The 21,454-nt window shown below is 30.9% G+C and overlaps 4 protein-coding genes across 4 annotated transcripts; all 4 read left to right on the top strand.

Moving 5' to 3' along the window:
- The first annotated feature begins 8,181 nt into the window (after nt 1-8,181).
- LOC133038308 (uncharacterized) lies at nt 8,182-13,376 on the top strand. Its single transcript, XM_061116412.1, has 3 exons — nt 8,182-9,348; nt 12,873-13,124; nt 13,215-13,376. Exons 2-3 carry the CDS (start codon nt 12,873-12,875, stop codon nt 13,374-13,376), a joined length of 414 nt encoding a protein of 137 aa, XP_060972395.1. The 5' UTR covers nt 8,182-9,348.
- Nucleotides 9,735-10,871, top strand: LOC115703988 (uncharacterized). Its single transcript, XM_061116414.1, has one exon. The coding sequence runs from the start codon at nt 9,735-9,737 to the stop codon at nt 10,869-10,871; it is 1,137 nt and encodes a 378-aa protein (XP_060972397.1).
- On the top strand, nt 10,873-12,753 carry LOC133038309 (uncharacterized). The gene is made up of 3 exons (XM_061116413.1): nt 10,873-11,438; nt 11,527-12,108; nt 12,603-12,753. The coding sequence occupies exons 1-3, from the start codon at nt 10,885-10,887 to the stop codon at nt 12,751-12,753; spliced, it is 1,287 nt and encodes a 428-aa protein (XP_060972396.1). The 5' UTR covers nt 10,873-10,884.
- Nucleotides 13,377-16,319, top strand: LOC133037889 (uncharacterized). Its single transcript, XM_061115644.1, has 10 exons — nt 13,377-13,433; nt 13,509-13,601; nt 13,681-13,791; nt 13,870-13,982; nt 14,076-14,710; nt 14,791-15,110; nt 15,360-15,533; nt 15,610-15,711; nt 15,807-15,978; nt 16,064-16,319. The coding sequence occupies exons 5-10, from the start codon at nt 14,243-14,245 to the stop codon at nt 16,157-16,159; spliced, it is 1,332 nt and encodes a 443-aa protein (XP_060971627.1). The 5' UTR covers nt 13,377-13,433; nt 13,509-13,601; nt 13,681-13,791; nt 13,870-13,982; nt 14,076-14,242; the 3' UTR covers nt 16,160-16,319.
- Nucleotides 16,320-21,454: the final 5,135 nt, after the last annotated feature.

The following is a 21,454-nucleotide window of genomic DNA, read 5'->3' as shown; positions in this document are numbered from 1 at the left end:
AGGTAGCCACATACACGCATGCGACAAGGACTACCCAACCACCATGCTCGAACCGTTCAGACTATTTTCTTGTCTCAAACAGCAAGACAAGCGTACAACGCTTACTTAGACAAAACTCTTGGCCAACACCTAATTCGGTATTAATAACTCTCCAGCTAAAATAAATTCTAGCTAGAGAGTGAGGGACAAACTGTAGAGGTAAAAATTTGCTTAATATTTATGATATTTTTGAGAAGTCCAATATGCAAGTCAGACGAGCCCATCAATAATGGATCCAACAATATTGGGCCCAATAAGACAGTCAGACGGACTCGCTAGGCCTTGAAATAGACTAACGAGTGAGCCTATGGGCCACAAGCCGGATCGTCCCGCAACCGGGTTTGAGCCCGGCCAGTCAGCCAAACGGGTGAAATCAAGTTAATATGGAACCAGTCAAGAAGACGGTTACTACTCCCTAATAATTAGGGAAGTAACCAATTTGAACGAGTCCAACGGTGACGTGGACAGAGGGCAACAGCACTGAGAACACACGATAAAAGGAACCATACGATAGACGCTGGAGAGAACACATTCGATACTCACACTACTCACTGACTCAAGCAGACAGTCGTTTTTTCTAAGCTTTTCTCTTAAGCCTCACCATCGAAGTTACTCTTTTAGTCCGTCTGTCTGCTTGTCCACTCATCCGTCCGGCTACCATTTACATTACATTTATTTTCCATTATTATAATTTTTTACTATAATCGTACTGACTTGAGCGTCGGAGTCCCTTTGGCTGACACCCCACCGGTGCTCCCAATTGAACTTTTGTCTCTCTCTTTGTTCTTGACAGGTTGCTGGTGCCCAAATTCCGTATTGTAGATTTCACCCTCTACATTATCTAATTCATAAAGTCTGAGATTATTATGTGTCAAGTACTTTTATTTATACTATCCTATTAATTGCTTTTGATACAATAATGATGTTTTTCTTATAAACAGTAGTAAAATGCCTTATAAGAATTTGATTTTTTTAAGATTCAATTGTCATGACTTGATCTGTGATACTAAAATTATCAAAACAACTTGATTTAATGTATACTTGCCTTACAAAAATAAATGTATGTAAATTTGTAATCAGTGTTGCTGAGTTGAAGTGTAGCCAGGAGCAAGATTCAAGACTTGAGACTGAGAAGGAAGATACAGAATATCAACCCATGTTCAATATTAAGAAGGATGACATGAAAAAATTGCCTTTTGATTTACCAACAAATCTTCATAGATAATCAATGCTTCTTTTTTGTTGCATTTAGGGTAATCATTTTATCATGGCACCAAATGTTTTTGCTCTGCAGCTTGTATGTTTTTCTACTAGCCTTATCTTATACAAGACTCAAGATATGAAGTTTACTTGTTTTGCATGTTCATATTAGGGTAGATTTTTATTTGATTTTTTTTTTTTTTTGCTAAGTTGTGACTTGTATGCAGTCTTTCTCTCCCCCAACTCTTAGTACCCGAGGCAAGTCTTCTCTATAGTCGCTATTTGAATCTCAATGAGTTCTTTGTAGAAGATATTCTTTGGGTCGATGATGCTGAAGCTCTACACAATGCAACAAGCCACATTGAAGGATGTAAAGTTGTTGGTATTGATTATGAATGGAAACCGAATTATGTAAAAGGCAGCGAACCCAACAAGGTAACTATGTCAATTTTGTGCAATTCATGTTGTATCTCTTATTGCCTTTTGATTTACCAACAAATCTTCATAGATAATCAATGCTTCTTTTTGTTGCATTTAGGGAAATTATTTTATCTTTATATTCTACCTTTTGTATAGCCAAAGTGAGGACCAAGTAAAACTATCCTATTGTTCCTATGTTTTGTTCATATAATAAACTATTTTTCTTTATCTTATTTCAGGTTTCTATTATGCAAATTGCTTCTTATTTCAGGTCTTGCAAAAGAAAATTAAAACCCAACTATTAAGAGTATCCTTATTTTTATTTTTTACAACTTTTACATGTGTTATCTTCACCTATCAACAATTTAATTTACAAATTAAATTTTAGTATTTTTTTTATTCAACTCAAATTTAAATTCTGTATGCTTTATTTTTTGAACATTGATTTTTGGTTTAGTTTTGGATTAACTTAAGATCAAATTGCAATTAGATTATCAAAATTTCTTAAACTTTCATATATTGTATTTAGTATTTACTTTTAATTATTAACAACATTATTTACATTAATTGAATATACATATTAATGATATCAATTACAATAATTAATAATATTTTTTTAATTATTTATTGTATTATTTTTAAATAAAACAAGACACACCTAACATAAAACTTATATACAAGGCACGTAGCATTCTACTAGTATCTTTATATATTAAAAGTGCCTATCTAACGGCATTTCTTGGTTTAACAGAATATACTTAAAAATAAAAGAATATTCTGTTAAATTTAACGATTAGGTTTGATCTCCCGTTAACAAATAAACCCAATAATTAAACTCAAAAAATTAAACAATCTTTTAAATATTAATAATCTCTTTTTAAATTAAAAAAATCATCTTAGCCACATATCTCTCTAACAAACCTATCTTGGAAGAATATTAATAATTTTTTTTTATTTATTTTTTGAAAAAGAAAAATATAGATAAATAATTAATAACAGAAGGACGACCCCAACCAAATTATAAACATATAAATTCTTGACTTTTCTCGATCCTTGATGGATGTATAATACATAATACATAATGTACATTTAAAATATGTATAATAATAATCTGATCAATCGAAGTATGTATAATATATATCGAGTACATTTATCGAAGTATCTGATTAATTAATGGTGATTTCTTCCTATACACATAATAATAATCTCATCTAATAACTAATAATATTTTTTTCTTTAATTTTTAATTTAAAATATGTATATCATGTATTAAACGGTAATAATTATGATAAATAAATTAGCATAAAGAAGTGTAAGTCCTATTGTGATTCTCAAATATATGTAAGAGAATTTAATTCAAAAAAAATAATATAAATAATTACAGAAGGGACAACTCATTGCTATCGGGGAAGAAGAAGATTGATTGTGTTGGCTTAGAGATTTTTGGGCTTGGGCTTAAAAAAATAAAAAGAAGATGAAATGGGCTGTAATTAGTATTTACCTTATATGTTTGTGCTTATTTTTAGTTTTATTTTTAATTTTACCACCAAGAGGAGAAGGTTGAAAAATATTAGAATATAAAAATATTATTGGTGCTTATTAGTAATTTACAAAGAATGTGAAAGTCTATAAATATATAGTTGTGTAGCTATTATTAGATATGAAATGAGATAATAGAACTTTTTTCAATTAGAAGATTAATGTACATTTTACTATTAATAACATACATTATTATAACACATCTATGTTTTACTTACTAAATATACTGACACATATTTTATTTTTATAAAATAAATCGTTCAAATAATTTTACTATTTTAATTATTAATTAAAATAAAAAACTAAAATATTAAATAAAACTAACACTACGTGGCTTGTCACGTAACAATCACCTAGTATATATATATATATATATATATATCTAATTTTGAAGTTTGTAAAAAAAAAAAATAACTACTGCCACTTTTTTTACATTTTATTTGTGGACATTCAAAAAAACTAGTTTTTGTTGTCAAGAAGTTAAGCAATAATAATTCCAATTTTTATTATTATGAGATCATTTATATTTTTCATTATGGATTGTTTGGGTCAAAAGTTATTGTTATTATTTTTCTGATCTCTTGATCTTCTTTTTTCTTTTTTTGGAGTTTTACTGTCAATTTTGTATAAAATTTTGCTGCCTTGATTCTCTTGATTTCAAATTAAAGTATTTTATTGTATGATAAAATGTCTAACTAATTTATTTTTGTAGGTTAATTATATTATGTTGATTTATTGATAAATGGATGTATGTAATTGGTCAAAAGTTTGTTTATTATTGTCTTGTTCAGTTTAATTCTTAGACAATGATGTAGATACTACTAAACAAAACAAGTACCTGATTTTCATTTACTTACTTTATTTTTTCCTTTGGATATAGAGTAAATTAACAATGACCTCTATATATGGTACTCTTCTAGGTTAAGCATGTGGAAATTGCAGTGCAATAATAACAGATTGTGATATGAAATTATGTGATGAGCTTCTTGCATTTTTGATAAGGAAAGTCACATATATTTATACAATATTTGTGTACTTATTTTTTCTCAATGCTTAATGATAGTTTTGGTGGGACTTTTATCATGATCATTTTTGTTTTGACTATTCAATTTGGTGTGATGTTTCTATTACAGTTGAAGAATTATGGTGCAGGAAATGGTTCATGAGTTCAAAAAATATTCAGAGAGAAAGGCTCAATAGACATACTAAATTAATTGAATTTTTTTACTGCTGAAACATTTTCTAAGCATGTTAGAACGACTATTTGAATGTAAAAATAAAAATTGAACAAATCAGCATATTTTATCACTTGTTAAATAAAATTGAATATATATGACTAAGAATACGTGCAATGCGCACGTAACTTTCGCCTAGTATGATATAAGTGTATGAATAAGAAAATATATGATATTTATGTCACACATATTTTTATAGGAAGAGGTTTCAATGGTTACATTTTTATTGCAACCATCATGGTTACATTTTTTTAAGCCATTGGATTACTATTAAATGGTTGTGATTAATTTGGAAATTAAATAAAAATAAATAATAAATAACTTGTAACCTGAAAGTAACCTAATCATTTATTTCCTTATAAACTTTAATTAAGATTAATTATATTTTAAAATTAAATTAATTATAATTATTAATTAATTTTTTTTTAATTTATTACTATATAAGGATCTTTTAGCAATTTATTTTTTTTATACTTAAATTATTTAAAATTTTATAGCAAAACTTTTTATAATTTAAAATTATACACATATAATTTCATAATTTAAATTTTATTATACTTGTAATCTTAATTTTAAATTATTACACTTAATTATTTAATTTTTTTATTTAAATATTTAAAAAGTAAAAAATGAAATAAGTTGAAGGACTTTTTAGAAAAAAAAATGGCTGCACTTGTTATCGATTGATTAGCTTGAGACCTCATACTTAATTCATATAATTGTAACAAAATAATTAAATATCATTTAAAAATAATTAATTATTTGAAAATTTATTATAAGAAGAGAATTTTAATTTGTGTCAAAAGAAGTTTAATTTTTGTAAAAAAAATAAATTTTATTGTAAATATTATAATTAAATAGCTTAATTATTAAAATAATTTAAGTAAGAATTTAAATATAAATATTAATTGTTAAAAGAGGTCTTGTTAAATATTTAATTAATTATTTTAAGAAAATAGTTAATTATAATTAAATAATTCTAAAAAAGGAATGTCTATTTAATTAATTATTTTAAGAAAAAGATTAATTATAATTAATTAAATCTAAAAAAAGAAAGTCTACCTGTTAGTAACCTACTATTACAGGTTAAAGAAAAATGTAACCATATGGTTACAATAAAAATGTAACCATTGAATAGTCACCCATTTTTATAATATATGGGGTAAATATGCATAAGTACTAAAAGTTTTAAGTTTGTAAGCGGCATAAACTTAATATTTATTTTTAGCGGTATAAGTACCTAAAGTTTGTAAAACTATAATTTTTCTCTAATTTTGTCAGTACTGACTCTGTTATTATTTTAAATAGGGCACACATAAGACCCGAATTCGAAATCATTGGGTCTAAATAGAAACATATAGTATCAGTTACTTCGAAATATTTTTTTTAATAAATTCAAAACGAAATCTGTACTTACGAAACTAGAAGAAAATTACAGTTTTAGAAAAATTGGGTATCTATGTCGCTAAAAATAAACACATTGAGTTATGCTGCTTGCAAACTTAAACTTTTGGGTACTTATGCCGCAATTAACCCTATTTTATACTTATATTATATTATTAATCAAAAATAATATTTTATTTAATTACATGGTTATAATAAGAATTTAAAAATTGACCTAAATTAGATTTTGAGTAAGATTGATAAATCTTAGCTATATTCAAAATTAATTAGTCTATTATTTTAATTAAATAAATAATTAACTTAAAACTGAGAGCTTATATAAAAAAAAATAAATGAACAAATATAGAATATAGTTACATGTCTATTTAAAGAAAATAAGATTTGGGTCGGGTTGAGTACTGATATGTAAATAAAAAATTCAAAAGTTAAAGCCATTTAGTCAGTTGTGTTTCCAATGTAAGAAAAATTCTAAATTTTTATATACTTATGTAATCATTTTAGAAATATATTTTAAGTCGCTAATTAATATAATGTAAAATAAGTTCCAATAGTAATTTGTACTACACTAGAAATCATAGTCGAGGTTACATATTCATAATACCACATATAGCGTAGATAATTCTTGATCGAACTAATCCTCATCCTCATCATCATGCTCATCCTCCTTCTGGTCAACATGATTCAACACTTGATCATCATTATCATCACCATGCTCTTCCTCCTCCTTCTCATGATCATGATCAAGCACTTGATCATTATTACTTGTGGACGAAGATGGTGGCTGATGTACTTCAGGATCAGCCTGACTGGGGAAAGAGGCGGTAACAGGTCTTCTGTTAAGTACTTGTTCCCATGCGTGAACAATACGTAGATCAAGCAAACCGTTGTTAGGGATCATGATCCTGTTATCCACGGTCAAGGTCATAGAGACATCACGACGGTAACGAGAGCGGTGTATGTGAAGGAGAATACTGATGAGGGTGAGGGGCAACGAGACCATGGTGACCATGGTGTCGAAGCTTACCGCCATCTTTAACTGGGACATGTTAGGAAGGTTGGGGTTGCTCCAATACATGTTAACCAAGGGGAAGGGGATCAGTTCGCCTGAAAACATGGAGGTAATGAGTGTGTTGATGGAAGGTGAGGTCTCTTCGAATAGGTGATCAATTTGGTGTTGGAATCGGTGAGTGGAGTTGTATGAGATGAAGGTGTCGCTGTGATCGGTATCTGAATAGTACATTTGGATCACTTTCAACTCCACCTTCATTAATGGTGATGGTGATGGATTATTTTCTTCAAAACCACTATTAAATTTTGCGTAAATAAAAACTTGAGAGAATGGTTGATTATCCATATTTACTACGTGTGTGTTATCTCTCGTAATATAGGTTTCTTAAATATTCGTTCTTAATTAGTGTATCCCTACCTATATATATAGGGCAGATGATAGAATAATATTAATTCTAATTTTATTAGGAATATGATTATTCCAATTGATCCATATTATAATCGGAATATGTTTGATTAAAAAAAAAGATATTATTTATTATATAAAATATAATTTTCAAACTTTTTTTAATGAGCACTACAAGAAAGGGGACCTTTTATCCCACTTTTTTAGTTAACAAAAATAAAAAACAAGATAAAAGGTATATTGAGATATTTTATCCCACTTTTAGATTTGGCGCCTCAAATATACAGCTAAAATATTTTTAGATAAGGGCTCTGTTTGGTAGAAAGTTAAAAAAAAAATATTAAAGGCAAAAAAATAATTTCAAGATTCCATTTTTATGATTTTGCCAAACAGGGGATAAATTTTTTAGGGAAACCTTTTATCCCGGTTATTAGTTAAAAACCGGGATAAAAGGGTTTAGTGTGAAACCCTTTTATCCCGGTTTTTAACTAATAACCGGGATAAAAGGTCATCCCTAAAATCCCAAAACTTCAACCATCTCTGCTCGGTCGATTGACATAGTACAACCCAGAAACCCTCTCGCCCAAACCCAGAAACCCTCGCCCAAACCCTCACGCAAACCCTCTCGCCCAAACCCTCTCGTCTAAATCCTCGCCCAAACCCAAAAATTAACCCCAGCCCAAACTCCAGAATTCCATCCACTCCAATCGACATTGGAGGGCTCTTGCTCTCTACCACTGTAAGAGTTCATACTCAATATTGTTTCTTTTCTACTGTAAGAGATATATTCTCTATTTTCATTGAATATATAACAGCTCACTACTTCTCCACTCTTCTCTTGCATCTGTTTGTTTCTATTAATTGTTGTTGCTGGAAATTGTTACTGTGTGAGAAAGATATATAACAGCAGCAGGTACTCATTCCCAGATTTGGTTCTCGGCAACTTTTCCAAACATTCCTTTATGCTATATAATAATAATAATATATTCCTTTGGAAACTGTAATACACTGCTTGGAAAATATGTCTAATAATAATAATATATTCCAGGTTTGTTAGTAAGGCATTCCTCTAATCGCAATGCCTTCTTCTTTCAGATTTAGCAATTCTCTCATTTTTAAAATTTCTGAACTGCTCAATAATTTTTATATGTACACACACTAGTGGGGATGGCACATGCTTTGCCTATGCTGCCAATTTCATTCTTTATTTTCTATTATTATTTCCATATAAGCTTGGCCTGTTGCAGAATCTCCACCCTTTATTTTTTGACAATAGAAGCTATGTTTAAACCGAAGATAACCTTTCAAGGAGAAGTAATATTAGTACACCATTCTTTATTATTCTTTCCTTGCTTTAGTGTTTTCTATTGAGGCGCAGAATTATAGCAAGTCAAAAATAGATATGATTGTATATAATGAACCAAGAAAAACTTGAGCAGCCAATTTTCCATGTTTGTTAAAGTTATAATGAACCATTACTAAGAATATTTGTCAATAAAAAACTGAACTTTTACTCGTAACAAAAGTACATGCTCTGTCTTCAACAAGTAATACATATTATATATTCATACATGTGTGCATGAAATGGAGGGCCTGTTTCACCCTTTCAATTCTACTTTGTTTTTATATTTATATTTATATGGTTTATAAATGTAATATCACACCATATGTTGATTTGCATACTCTAGTGGGCCCCGCCCATTTAATGGAAATGATAGTATCATTACCATTCACCATATCTATCTATCTTATACAAAAGGACCAGCTCATGTGGAATGATTCCATTGTATGGGCTGGTGGGTACCATATTAGGATGTCCTCTTTCTATTGTTGAAAAAGAACTATGAAGAGCTATGCAAAGAAAAATTTAGAGTCAATATTTTCTTTTATTGAAATTCTAATGTGCACCCCACGATGTACCAATTTTGTATTTTCACTCCAGAGTTTTCTTTAAATGCTTTTGCTTTTGCTGTACTGAGTTTTGTTCTCCCTGTCATTGAATGAGTTGAGTTGACTGAAATTCTAATTTAATTTAATTACAACAGATGATGAGAGAAAGGTGAAGTTTCTGAAAAGCTTTCAAGGAGCTAAGACAAGGTTGGTTCTGTTCGCTGATATTTACACTCCTTATTTTACTAATTCTAAAGCTATTAGAGGAGTTTGAATATGTTAGATATTCATCCATAGTGAAGTAGATTCTGCGATATAAATGTACTGCGGTCGGATGGGTGACAATTATTATATTGTTAAATGCTATTTTGATTAATTTTTCTTGTTATCTGATTTACTTGCGTGCATTGTTAGATAGTTATTAATTTGAGAAATGTTGTAGAAATAGGGAAACTATGGCCAATTTTTTTTAGGATTCTTAAACGAACATGTGTTTTAATATTTAATTACTAAGTGTGCTTTAAATTTTTCTAGCAACTTGTAAGTTTTTTATTTCAATCTTGTTTGTTAGGAATTTTATTTTTATTTTTAAAATGGATAAGTCATGGATGGAAGAGAAGAGAGAAACCCCACAATTCGTAGAAGGATTTAATAACTTTTTAGAGTTTGCCCTAAAGAATTGTAGCGATCCTGAAAAAATTCGCTGTCCTTGTGTCGATTGTGGTAATATATCAAAAGGAAATATTACCATGTTAAAGAATCATGTATTTTGTCGTGGAATCGATAAAAGTTATACTAAATGGTATTGGCATGGGGAATCGATGAAGGGAGACCCATATCCGTTAGGTAGGCGAGGGGTCGATGATCATTTTGAAAGTAATGATTGTGATGATCATCCTACAGAATTGCTTGATGATGCTCAAGAAGAGTTTATTCATGATCCTGAAAAATTTGATAGCATGGTTAGAGATGCAGATAAGTCGTTATTTAGTGGTTGTGAAAAACGCCGACTATCAACTATGGTGAAATTTTATAACATAAAGGCGGAGAATGGAGTAAGTGATAAGTGTTTTAGTCAATTTCTATCTGCTTTTAAAGAGATCCTGCCGATGGAAAATTGCTTTCCAGAGTCGACATATGAGGTGAAGAAAACTTTAAGTTCGATAGGGTTGAAGTATGAGAAGATTCATGCATGTCCAAATGATTGCATTTTATATCGTAAAGAGCATGCCCACATGGACACTTGTCCGGAATGTGGTTTGCCACGGTACAAGCCGAACAAGAGTAAGGAGATCCGAAAACTTATTCCAGAGAAAGTCTTGTGGTACATGCCTTTAATTCCGCGACTGAAGCGGTTCTATCGAAGTGCAGAAACTGCTGAAAACTTATTATGGCACGAGAAAAGGCGAGTGAAAGACGGTAAACTCCGACATCCTGCTGATTCACAGGCTTGGAAAAAAGTAAATTATTTGAATCCAGACTTCGCAGCTGAACCAAGACATCTACGGCTTGGTCTATCAGCCGATGGAGTAAATCCACATAGATCTCTTAGCAGCCGACATAGTTCATGGCCTGTGTTTCTTGTTATGTACAACCTTCCTCCTTGGTTGGTGATGAAAAGGAAATTTACGATGTTATCGCTAATGATTTCAGGGCCTAAACAGCCGGGACATGATATCGATGTTTATTTGGCACCATTAGTTGATGACTTGAAAGAGTTGTACGCATGATTGTCACACGTTAATGCAACAATTACTTCCAATTGCCATTCGATCAGTCTTACCTAAAAAAGTTCGACAAACTTTGACAAAGGTTTGCATATTCTTTAATCAATTGTGTGGGAAAGAATTAGAAATGAAGAAATTGAATTCATTGCATGATGACATAGTTAAAACTCTATGCAATCTTGAAAAATATTTCCCTCCATCATTCTTTGACATCATGATACATTTGATGGTCCATCTAGTAAGAGAAGCGAAGTTGTGTGGGCCAGTTTGGGCGAGATGGATGTATCCATTTGAACGAAATATGAAGGTATTGAAAGGTTACGTGCGTAATCACAATCGGCCTGAAGCTTGTATGGTTGAGTGTTATATATCAGAGGAGGCAGTGGAATTTTGCACGGAGTACATAGCAGGAGTTGATGCAATCGGACTTAGCAAGCCACGAAATCATTCAAACGGGGTTGATAGAGGATTACGAGGGAAAGGATCAATGGTGACTGTATCTAGATCGGAATTGGATCAAGCTCATTTGCTTGTGCTTGAGAATAACCCTGAAGTCCAACCATATATAACGTAAGTTATGTATTTTCTATTCAACTTTATACTTTATATTCTTCTACTTCAAATGAAATTTGATATGACTTATACTATATCGTTTCAGTGATCACTTGGAATTATTACAATCAATGATTCCAACTAAGGTCAAGAATAAACAGAGATGGGTACTAGAGGAGCATCGTAAAACATTTATTGGATGGTTAAAGAATACCATTCTAGCTATTGATCATGGTGTGTCGAAAGAGTTAGAATACATATCGTTTGGACCAGATACTCAAGTAGTAAAGCATCATGCTTACATTGTGGGGGGGAAAAGATTTCATACAAAGGAAAGAGATGATGCTCGAACGGTTCAAAATAGTGGAGTAAGTATTGTTGCAGAAGCAATGCATTTTGCATCAACAAAGGACAGAAACCCGGTGCAATCCACTATGACATATTACGGGGTTGTTGATGAAATTTGGGAGCTTGATTATGGATTGCTTCGAATTCCACTTCCTAAATGCTCTTGGGTGGAGAATAAAGGCGGAGTTAGAACAGACGAACTTGGTTTCACTTTGGTTGATTTAAGCAAAAGAGGTAGCAAGAACGATCCTTTTATCATGGCTACCCAAGCGAAACAAGTATTTTACATAACTGATCCCATTGATTCTAAATGGTCAGTTGTTTTACGGACACCAGAGCTGTAACGTCCCCGCTTCAAGCCTCCATTGGGTCCTTACACCCACGGAATAAATGGCTCTTATACACGAGTACGTCACTCTGGCTGCTTCCCGGATTGATGACTGACCCTACAAACCAACACGAGTGTTTTCAGCGTGCTTTGTCCTCACTCGCACGCATCCTGGGAAAACTTCCCAGGAGGTCACCCATCCTTGAAATTGCTCCCAAGCCAAGCACGCTTAACTGTGGAGTTCTTTCGTGATGGGCTACCGAAAAACAAGATGCACCTTGTTGATATAGGTAGTACCAATCAATCCATTTAAGCTCTCTTTAACTGTGTAGTCCCATACCTACACAGTCTCAGAATCATCCCACTAGACCTTCCCCAGGCGATGTGGGATTGCACAGCTTACCCGGTATTTCCCCTTACGGATCACGGGACTACTGACTGTCACAAGAGCGACAACATTTAGATAACGAAAATGAAGAAGAAAATGTTGATTTATGTCATGATAGTTTTGTTGATCATCAACGGATACACGAACAAGTCGATGAACTCAATGATACATATGAAGATGATGATGATGAATACATTAGAAGCGATGTTAGTGAAGGGATATGGGTTGATTGTGCATCATCTAAAAAGAAAAGAAAACGTGTTAAATGAGTAGGTATGATGTTTAGTTTACTAATAATGTGTTAATACAAATGATGTTTAGTGAGTAGGTATGATGTTTTCAGTATGATGTTTCCTACTAAACGATTTAATTAGTGTATTTCTTGCAGATGACAAAGCAAAAGGATGCAAATAAGCCAAAAGGACGAGGCAGGACAAAAAAGAATGACATCAACAATCTGAAAGCTCAAGGACGCAAGACAAAACTAGAGTGGAATGAGAAAGGAGAACCTATAGGAACAGCATATGCAGATATGCAATCATGGATTGGGGTTAAAGCAAGATCTACAGTCCCTCTAACTTATGATGATTGGAGACATGTAGATTCGAAACTCAAGGAGAAAATATGGAAAGACACATACGTAAGACTTAAATTTTTTTTCAATATATATTTCAACACATTTAATTCAACACTGTTAATGGGTACTAATCAATTCTTTTTGTGATTTTAGGATGCTTTCGAGCTTCCAGAAACGTATAAGCCTAAACTACTATCAGATGCGGGGAAAATGATGAAAAGTTTCAAGAAGCTCCTGACCCGGACGATTATCCTCCCGATTGCTAAAAGTGGTAGGATAGAAGAACTTCGTGCTACTCCGCAGAAGTATCCGTAACTTAACAATAAAGACTGGAATGAATTTGTTCTAACTCGTCTTACCCCTGAATTTCTGGTACAATTCCACTTAGTAATCTTTGTTGATAGTTTATTTTATGAAGTTGTTTCTAATTTTGATTATATTGTGTAGGCTTTGAGTGAAGCGCAAGTCGCCAGAGCCAGGATGAATCTATCTCATCATCGTTCATCTCGTAGAGGCATGCCCAACGTCGAACAAGATTTGGTAAGTAGCTTGTATCACTTCTTTTACAATGTTAAATTTTAATCACGCCAATAGAATTTAATCTAGTTTTTATATATAGAAAAAAGAACTCGGTGTTGACAATGTTGAGAGATACCAACTCTGGATGAGAGCACGGACAAAGAACAATATTTTGATCGCAGAATATGACAAGGAAATTGAGCAGAAAATAGTAAGTATGTCAATTATGGTAAGAAAAAACAATAACATTTATTTTTGTTACTAACTTTGTCATTGGTTTGTTTCATAGAATGAATTAAAAGAGAAAGTTAGTACTGGTGAAATCGAAGCTAAGGGTCGGAATGATATCTTAACGCAAGCTTTAGGCACACCTGAGCACCCAGGTCGTGTTAGAGCTGCTGGGTATGATGTTTCTTTAATTGAGTCATATTACTTCTTTTTTTTTATATATATATATATTTTAGAGTCTAACTAAGTTGGTACATTATGTTGCAGGTCATTTGCCAAGATTTCTACCGTGTTTGGTAGAACTCAAAGAAAGAAAAGAGTTGAGGTCAATGTCGATAGTGAACATGTCGCTGAAATCAAAAGATTAAAAGCTGAAATTGAAAGGCTAAAAGCAGAAAAAAATGCACAAACAGAAGAGCTTCAAGCCTTAGACAATGAATATAGAAATGAACAAATGGCATGAAGACCAAGAACCGACCGACATCTATGAAGAACAAGAACAACCCTTGGCAAATGAAGACCAAGAACCGACCGACATCTATGAAGAACAAGAACAACCCTTGGAAAATGAAGACCAAGAACCGAGTGGCAACTATGAACACCAAGAACCGAGTGGCAACTATGAACACCAAGAACCAATGGACTATGAGGATGTAAGTCAAAGTGTAAAATTATGTTCGGATAACATTGACAATGTTGTGGCTGAGGGTGTCATAATTGAGGCAGTTGGTTACTTTTCATATCATGGTGACATAATTACAAATGATTATGCACGGGTTCAAATCACACAAGTTATTCAAGGGGAAGCTGAAATCCCATATCCAAGAGGTGCAATACGCTATGTTTGTGATGCATGTAACAAATTGGTTCCTTGGCCTAGGGAATTGATTTTGACTGAAGAGGTATGGAATAATTTACTTGTATTTACATTAATGTTAAATTATATATGAATTGTATTACAATTTTACTTGTAATTATGTAGGGTTCTCTAATTAAGAAGCTTCATAGTTCAAACAACTCGAAGGGGAAAGAGAAATGTAAAGGAAAAGAGAAGATAGTGGAACATCTTGATTCCACTAAATCTTATGAGAAATTCATTGCAGAGGTACTTGACAAGACTCATATTTCTCTTCAGGCCATGTTCTTGGAATATATGAGAGTAAAAGGTAAAAATGAGTTTGTGAGGGTTCCTGTTAACCCATCCTTATTCTACCGAGTTCACATCTACATAACTTCCGAAGATGTCATACAAGTGGCCACCCAAGATGAACTTACGGGTTCAGCTATGCTATTTGGACTAAGGTATTTCATTAACTTTGATTAATATATCATATAGTCATATATTATGTTAGTGGAGTTTGAATATCTTAGATATTCATCCGTAGGGAAGTAGGTTCTGGGTTTGATTGACTGTGTGGAGATATAAGGAAAAATTCTACCCATTTGTTGTATTGCTATGCACTTAAAAAAATTTCGGGAATGTTATGGAAATAAGGGAAACTCGCCCATTTTTTAGGACTCTATTTGATTTTTTTTTTCTTTTTTAAACAGATGCATTTGGGAAAATTTAAATCAAAGACAAAAAGAGTTATACAAGTTTTATGATGTCGAGCTTCTTAGTTATAACAATGAGCAGGACAAGGTGATAGCCATCAATCAATTATCAATTTGGTTAAACACTATGACTCATGTAGGACAATACTATTTTATACCATGGAACATAGGGTAAGAATCACACATCTCATTCACTTTTCCTATGATATTTATTTTTATATTAATATAACATTGTTACTTTTTTCAGCAAGCATTGGATGTTGATTATAGCAATGACATCGGGAAGAGTTGTATTCTTAAACCCGCTTAAATCTAAAATCCCGTCAGACATTGCTCAGATGATAAAGGCGTAAGTTTAGAACTTTAAGTTATTCATTCTAATATAATCATCAATTAATAAATTCTAAAAGCTTAAATTATAATTTTTTTTAATGTCTTTAACAGTGCATATGCAAATATTAGTTCAAATGCTATTGTATTTGGCAAAAATGGACCGGAGATATGGACCTTTGCTTGTCCAAAGCAACCATACAATTACGAATGTGGTTACTATGTACTAACTTACATTCGTGATATGCTTCAACATTCAAATCCCATTGAAGCCATAAAAGCAAAAGTAAGTATATACTCATCTTTACTATAAATACAAACATATAAAAGTATTATCTTCTTAATTAGTTTTATTTTTTTTAAATTGACAGTTTGGCGGCCTATCCCAATATTCTGAGGACGATCATCTCTTACCGCTTCGACAACAGTGGTTAAGTCAATTGCTTCCCTTGATATATAAAAATTAACTAGTAGTCTTTTATTGTATTTTTTTAGACAATGTGTAGTATTTAATTTAGAGATTTATGCATAATATGTAAAGTGTTATTTAGAATTGAACTTACAAATTATTATTGTTGTTATTAAAAATGATATTAATCATTTATTTTAAATTAAGTTTTTTTTATACATACGCTATATAATTATAAAAATAAAAATTATATTTATTATTATTGAAAAAAAAAATAAATGAAATGAAATGTAATAAAATTAAAAGAAAAAAATAAAAAATCTATATATACATTTCAAATTAAAGGTCACTTTTAAATTTTATATATAAAAAAAAAGTGGGATAAAATGCACCTTTTTATCCCAGTTTTTTCATAAAAAGTGGGATAAAAGGGTACATTTTATCCCACTTTTTTCATCAAAAGTGGGATCAAAAGTACCCTTTTATCCCACTTTTCTCTAAAAACCGGGATAAAAGGGGTACTTTTTATCCCGGTTTTTTCTAAAAAACCGGGATAAAAAGTACCCCTTTTATCCCGGTTTTTTAAATACTTTTTATCCCACTGGCATACATCCCGATTTTTATATTAGCGAAAACCGGGATAAAAAGCCTTAAAAACCGGGATAAAAGGCCTTTCCTTGTAGTAGTGGAGGTTGAGTAATTATCATATTAATTCCTAACCAAATTAGAATTATATATGAGCAATTTAATAATCTATATATTCGTATAGATAAATAATCTTTATAATTAAGTACTCACACTACCCACCCATAGCTAGTCATAGCAGTTCTCGATCGGACGTAGGTACGTATAAGACTATAATCAATTAAAGTATGGGTACTAAACTAAACTCTAAAGTTTTGGTATACATGGAAATAACTGTGGAGGCAGACCCAGATGTGTATGATTATAATGATGATTTACTCACGATAGAGTTCAACACCATCCAGAAGTACCATTACCATAATAATCATCACACTGTCGTTAACCACAATTCCACTGTCCATTTTGTATACCCCATAGATGAATTATATGAATCAACAGAGGAGTCATTACTGGCACTAGTTTGCAAAATGTTCTCAACTGTGGAAATCCCATTCACCTTGGATAACATGTATTTTAAAAAACAAGATCAGCGCTGTCGACCCATGATAAAACGTGTTTGGTTTGACAAGATGGCGAGGATGGTCTCTGAGTCCATCAACAGTGTGGTTCAGACCAAGTTGAAGTACGGTGATGGACAGAGTCTCACTCTACGACTGGCTGTGGAGAAACTTGTCCATATCCCTAAGCTTCGTTTGGAAAATAAAAATCATGATCATCAGCAACATTTATTGGTTCAGAGCTCTTATTTGGAGCAACTCCACCGACGTATAAAGATGCTGAGTTCTATGAACAATGTTGGCGATGATCATAATAATGATGTCGTTCCTACTGTTGCGGATGATGTTGATACTAATGACGATGATTTGTTTAATAACGACTTAAAGACTTTTGCTGGAATCGACCTTGGCTTTCTAGAAGACTAATCATGATTTCTTCTTTATTTATTAAAACAACTTGGAAACTAATGGGGTTGTATTTTATCTAATAATAATTAAATTATAAAATTATTTAATATTTATTAAAACAACTTGGAAACGAATCGGGTTGTGCGGCCATTTGATTTTTTTTTTTGCAGTAATTAAGATGTTTTAATATTTATTTTATAATAATTAAATTATAAAATTATTTAATATAATTTTAATTAATTAATCAAAAATATTTATAAACTTAATAAAATCAAATACACGGTATTTAATTATTAACCATTAAATTTGATCAAAGGAATGATATTTACTAATTATTTTTTTGAAATTAATATTTTTTATTTTAACTGATCATATAGAAGTCATTTTATATTTCAAATCTCATCTCATTCTTTGTATTCTTTTTTATTCCCGAATGAATGAAACTATTAAAAAAATATTAATTTATAAATTAAACTGTTAAAAAAAGAGTTGACTGTAATTGTTGTTACCCTTACTTTTTCCAATTATAAATTTTTGATTGGCTCATGGAAATTTGGTGGAAATATATTAAACAACCAGCCTTTGGAAAAGCCTTTACGATTTGGGAATTCTTGTTTGGGATTCTTGTTATGGGGAGAGAAGTTTGTAGATAATATATCCAGTAATCAATTTTCTAATAGAGATATTGGTTATGACATCAGTGAAACAATTAGTTAAAACTTTGTGGTTTTAAAAGTTTAATGCAGAATTTATCATTGACAAGATCATAATTATTTGCATTATCATTTTCTGGGTATCTCGTTCTTGAATATGTTAGTGCATGAAGTTCTTTCAAATAAGGGAAAAAAATCATCTGTCACCAACTGTCTCTATCCTGTCCCACCAATTAATTACAGTCACCTCATTAATTTAATTTAATTATTTAATAAAAAAATATGTTAATCTTAACAGTTAAACTAACAGAATTGGTATTCTCTCTCCATATTAATGGCTAACTTTTCTCTTTTCAAAAATATCAAAAGTCTTTTATTAATTAACCTCCAACGTTATAAAAATTCAAGTATATATATAAACTTACATTTTATAATATTAATTTATTAAATATCTTTCATAATCAAATATCTTTTTTTAGTTTCTTCTCCAAAACATTCATTCATTTTCTTATGGGATTTTGGGGAGAAAAAAAAAAAGGTAAGTATAATATGCTATAGATATCATAGATTGTATTGATATTTATTAATTTCTACTCATAAAATAAAATATTCTATCAAAATATTTTTTTTATTGTTTTTACTGTATAATAACAATACGATTTATCTTCTTCATTTATTTTTTTATGCACTAAGTAATATAATTGGATTAGAGATAGTTAAGGGTAGGGGCGGAGGGATGTTCTGCTATACAGGGGCTATGGCTCCCTCATCTTTCTATGAAATATATACATATATACAATATGTTATAGCTCCCTGGTGTATATATGTATACTAGCAAAAAGCTACGTGCAAGACACATATACTAAATTTTATGTCAGTTTTTTTCTATATTAGTTGAAAGTGATACAATTAAAAAATTATAGAAAAAATATTATTAGTTATTAGGTGAGATTATTATTATGTGTATCTAAATATTATAATTTATTAAACAAAATCACGGAGCAATATCATACAAAGAGGAATTATACAAGACACAAACATTCTCAGTTTGTTAGAGCAAAAAAAGAACTTTCACCACATCAAAATAACATAAATTCATTTTGCATATATTAGTGGATGGACATATCTTTCTCTACAAAAGAAGATAGCTAAAAATATATAACTCAACAATACACAAACACATAGACACAGACACACACATATATAAAATTTATTTTTTTCTAACAATGCAACAGAGAGTAGAGTACAAAGACAAATACTACCTGAAATATCCAACAATGAGTTAAGAAGAGGAGAGCCTCAATATTCCAAGAGTAAAACTGAGAAACCAAGGATTAGAAGTAAAACTAAAACTATTACACATATTAAAACGACACTAATACATTGTTAAGCTATGAGAGGTCAAACTAGGAAACCATAAGTTTGTGCTAAAACCTATACCATACATTGATCACCAACATAAGAAAGCTTTGAACCCATTTTACAAAAGAAAAGAATCACATTCAAATATAAAAACATGAAAATTATATATAGTCTTTACAGGAAAGACAACATAAAGTAGCAGGAATCTTGAGGAATTGAAAAAAAAAAATCATTAATCTATATAGTCAATCTCAATCTGGTCTAATCACCATTACTGAATATTAATACAAAAATTCATATTCTTATTGGTGCGATATCGTTAGTTTTCTCGGAGACATATGCATTGATTCTTGGCAAGTCACTATTGAAAAACAAAAAGATCTCTACCACACCTAATTTTTCCCATCATCAATCAACAAATTAATATCTAATTAATAATTTTGTGAACTCCACCCATTTTTATTATTAATCTTTTTTTTTTTACTAAATTTAACCGAGTCTTCACATAAATATTTTAAATAATTTGTTGCATAATTATATGTATACTCGATATTGGTTAGAGCTTAGAAGGTTCTTAAATTTGTCCACGCATATCAAAACTTCATTTAATTATATGAACTCGGTGATATTAAAATCATACCACTTAATTTACCAGTTATTTGTTAAGAAATTAAGTGATGATTATTATGCTTTGATGAAATATATTATATGTTTCAGGTGAAATTGAATATTGGAGAACAAGACAACACAAGTAAAGAAATAATTGACCAGTAAAGAAAAAAATGATCATCAGGTGATTTGCATTTATAAGAAATTAAGTAATGATTATTATACTTTGATGATAATATATTATATAATTCAGGTGATAATTTTGCATAAATTTATAACTTATTTAGATAAATATGTTAAATTAAAGCCATATATATATATATCTATTCTATATAAAGTGTGCCTATATAACTGAATTCTTGATTTATGAGAAATTCATCGGTCACTTTTTATTTTTATTTAATAAAATAATAAAATATTATTTATATATAATAAAATAAAAATAAAACAAATCATATTAATATTTGAACTGATATTTGATACGAGTCACAACCCAGAGAGAAACTAATTTTTTTTATATATATAAAACAAGAGGGCAAAAATAAAGTTAAAAAGAAAACAACGGGGATTTGATACGGAGAGTGAAGCTTCTGAGTCCTCTGTTTGAGGAATTGAGGGACAACAATAAAGCCCTGGCCAAAGAAGAATTGAAACCACCGAAGCTCGACCTTTCTCTATTCTACGCCACCACACGAAGCCGTTCCTCAGCCTCCACCGTCACCTCCATTAGCAAGGTAAGATTTTAAATTTGATTTTAAGTTTTAGGTTCAATTCTTGATAAGTTTGAAGTCGATACGATTGAGCAGTTGATTAGTTCAATTCTTGATTCAGAATTGATCTGTTGTCGATTGGTCCTATTGAACATCAGAATGGTCTCGATGCTTAGAGCTTCACCGTTCTAGGTGAAATGTGATTAGTTTAAAGTCCATTCAATTGACCAGTTGATTGGTCTGATTCTTAATTCAGAATTGGGTTTTGATTTATTGGATTGTCGATTGGTCCTATTGAGTATCGGAGCCTCGTCGAGTAAGTATCCATTCATACTACGATTATTTCCATGGCCAAATTTTACACAATGTTGTTTTACAAATTTCTTTGTTAAAATGAATAATACAATCTGTATATATTTCAATTGATATGGAAAATATCTACATCAGGGCTGCCATAGATAAATATTTC

Source organism: Cannabis sativa, chromosome 5 (genome assembly GCF_029168945.1).
Source record: "Cannabis sativa cultivar Pink pepper isolate KNU-18-1 chromosome 5, ASM2916894v1, whole genome shotgun sequence".
NCBI classification, from domain to species: domain Eukaryota; kingdom Viridiplantae; phylum Streptophyta; class Magnoliopsida; order Rosales; family Cannabaceae; genus Cannabis; species Cannabis sativa.
Note: the sequence above shows the minus strand (reverse complement) of the source record. Positions and strands in the feature narration are given on the sequence as shown.

Excerpts from the sequence above, each read along its gene's own strand:
- LOC115703988 (XM_061116414.1), top strand. The coding sequence starts at position 9,735 with ATGGATAAGTCATGGATGGAAGAGAAGAGAGAAACCCCACAATTCGTA.
- LOC133038309 (XM_061116413.1), top strand. The coding sequence starts at position 10,885 with ATGCAACAATTACTTCCAATTGCCATTCGATCAGTCTTACCTAAAAAA. Across the intron at positions 11,439-11,526 it reads GAAGTCCAACCATATATAAC|TGATCACTTGGAATTATTAC; the intron begins GTAAGTTATGTA and ends ATATCGTTTCAG. Across the intron at positions 12,109-12,602 it reads GTTTTACGGACACCAGAGCT|TTTTGTTGATCATCAACGGA; the intron begins GTAACGTCCCCG and ends ATGTCATGATAG.
- LOC133038308 (XM_061116412.1), top strand. The coding sequence starts at position 12,873 with ATGACAAAGCAAAAGGATGCAAATAAGCCAAAAGGACGAGGCAGGACA. Across the intron at positions 13,125-13,214 it reads AAATATGGAAAGACACATAC|GATGCTTTCGAGCTTCCAGA; the intron begins GTAAGACTTAAA and ends TTGTGATTTTAG.
- LOC133037889 (XM_061115644.1), top strand. The coding sequence starts at position 14,243 with ATGAATATAGAAATGAACAAATGGCATGAAGACCAAGAACCGACCGAC. Across the intron at positions 15,111-15,359 it reads GCTATGCTATTTGGACTAAG|ATGCATTTGGGAAAATTTAA; the intron begins GTATTTCATTAA and ends TTTTTTAAACAG. Across the intron at positions 15,712-15,806 it reads ATTGCTCAGATGATAAAGGC|TGCATATGCAAATATTAGTT; the intron begins GTAAGTTTAGAA and ends TGTCTTTAACAG.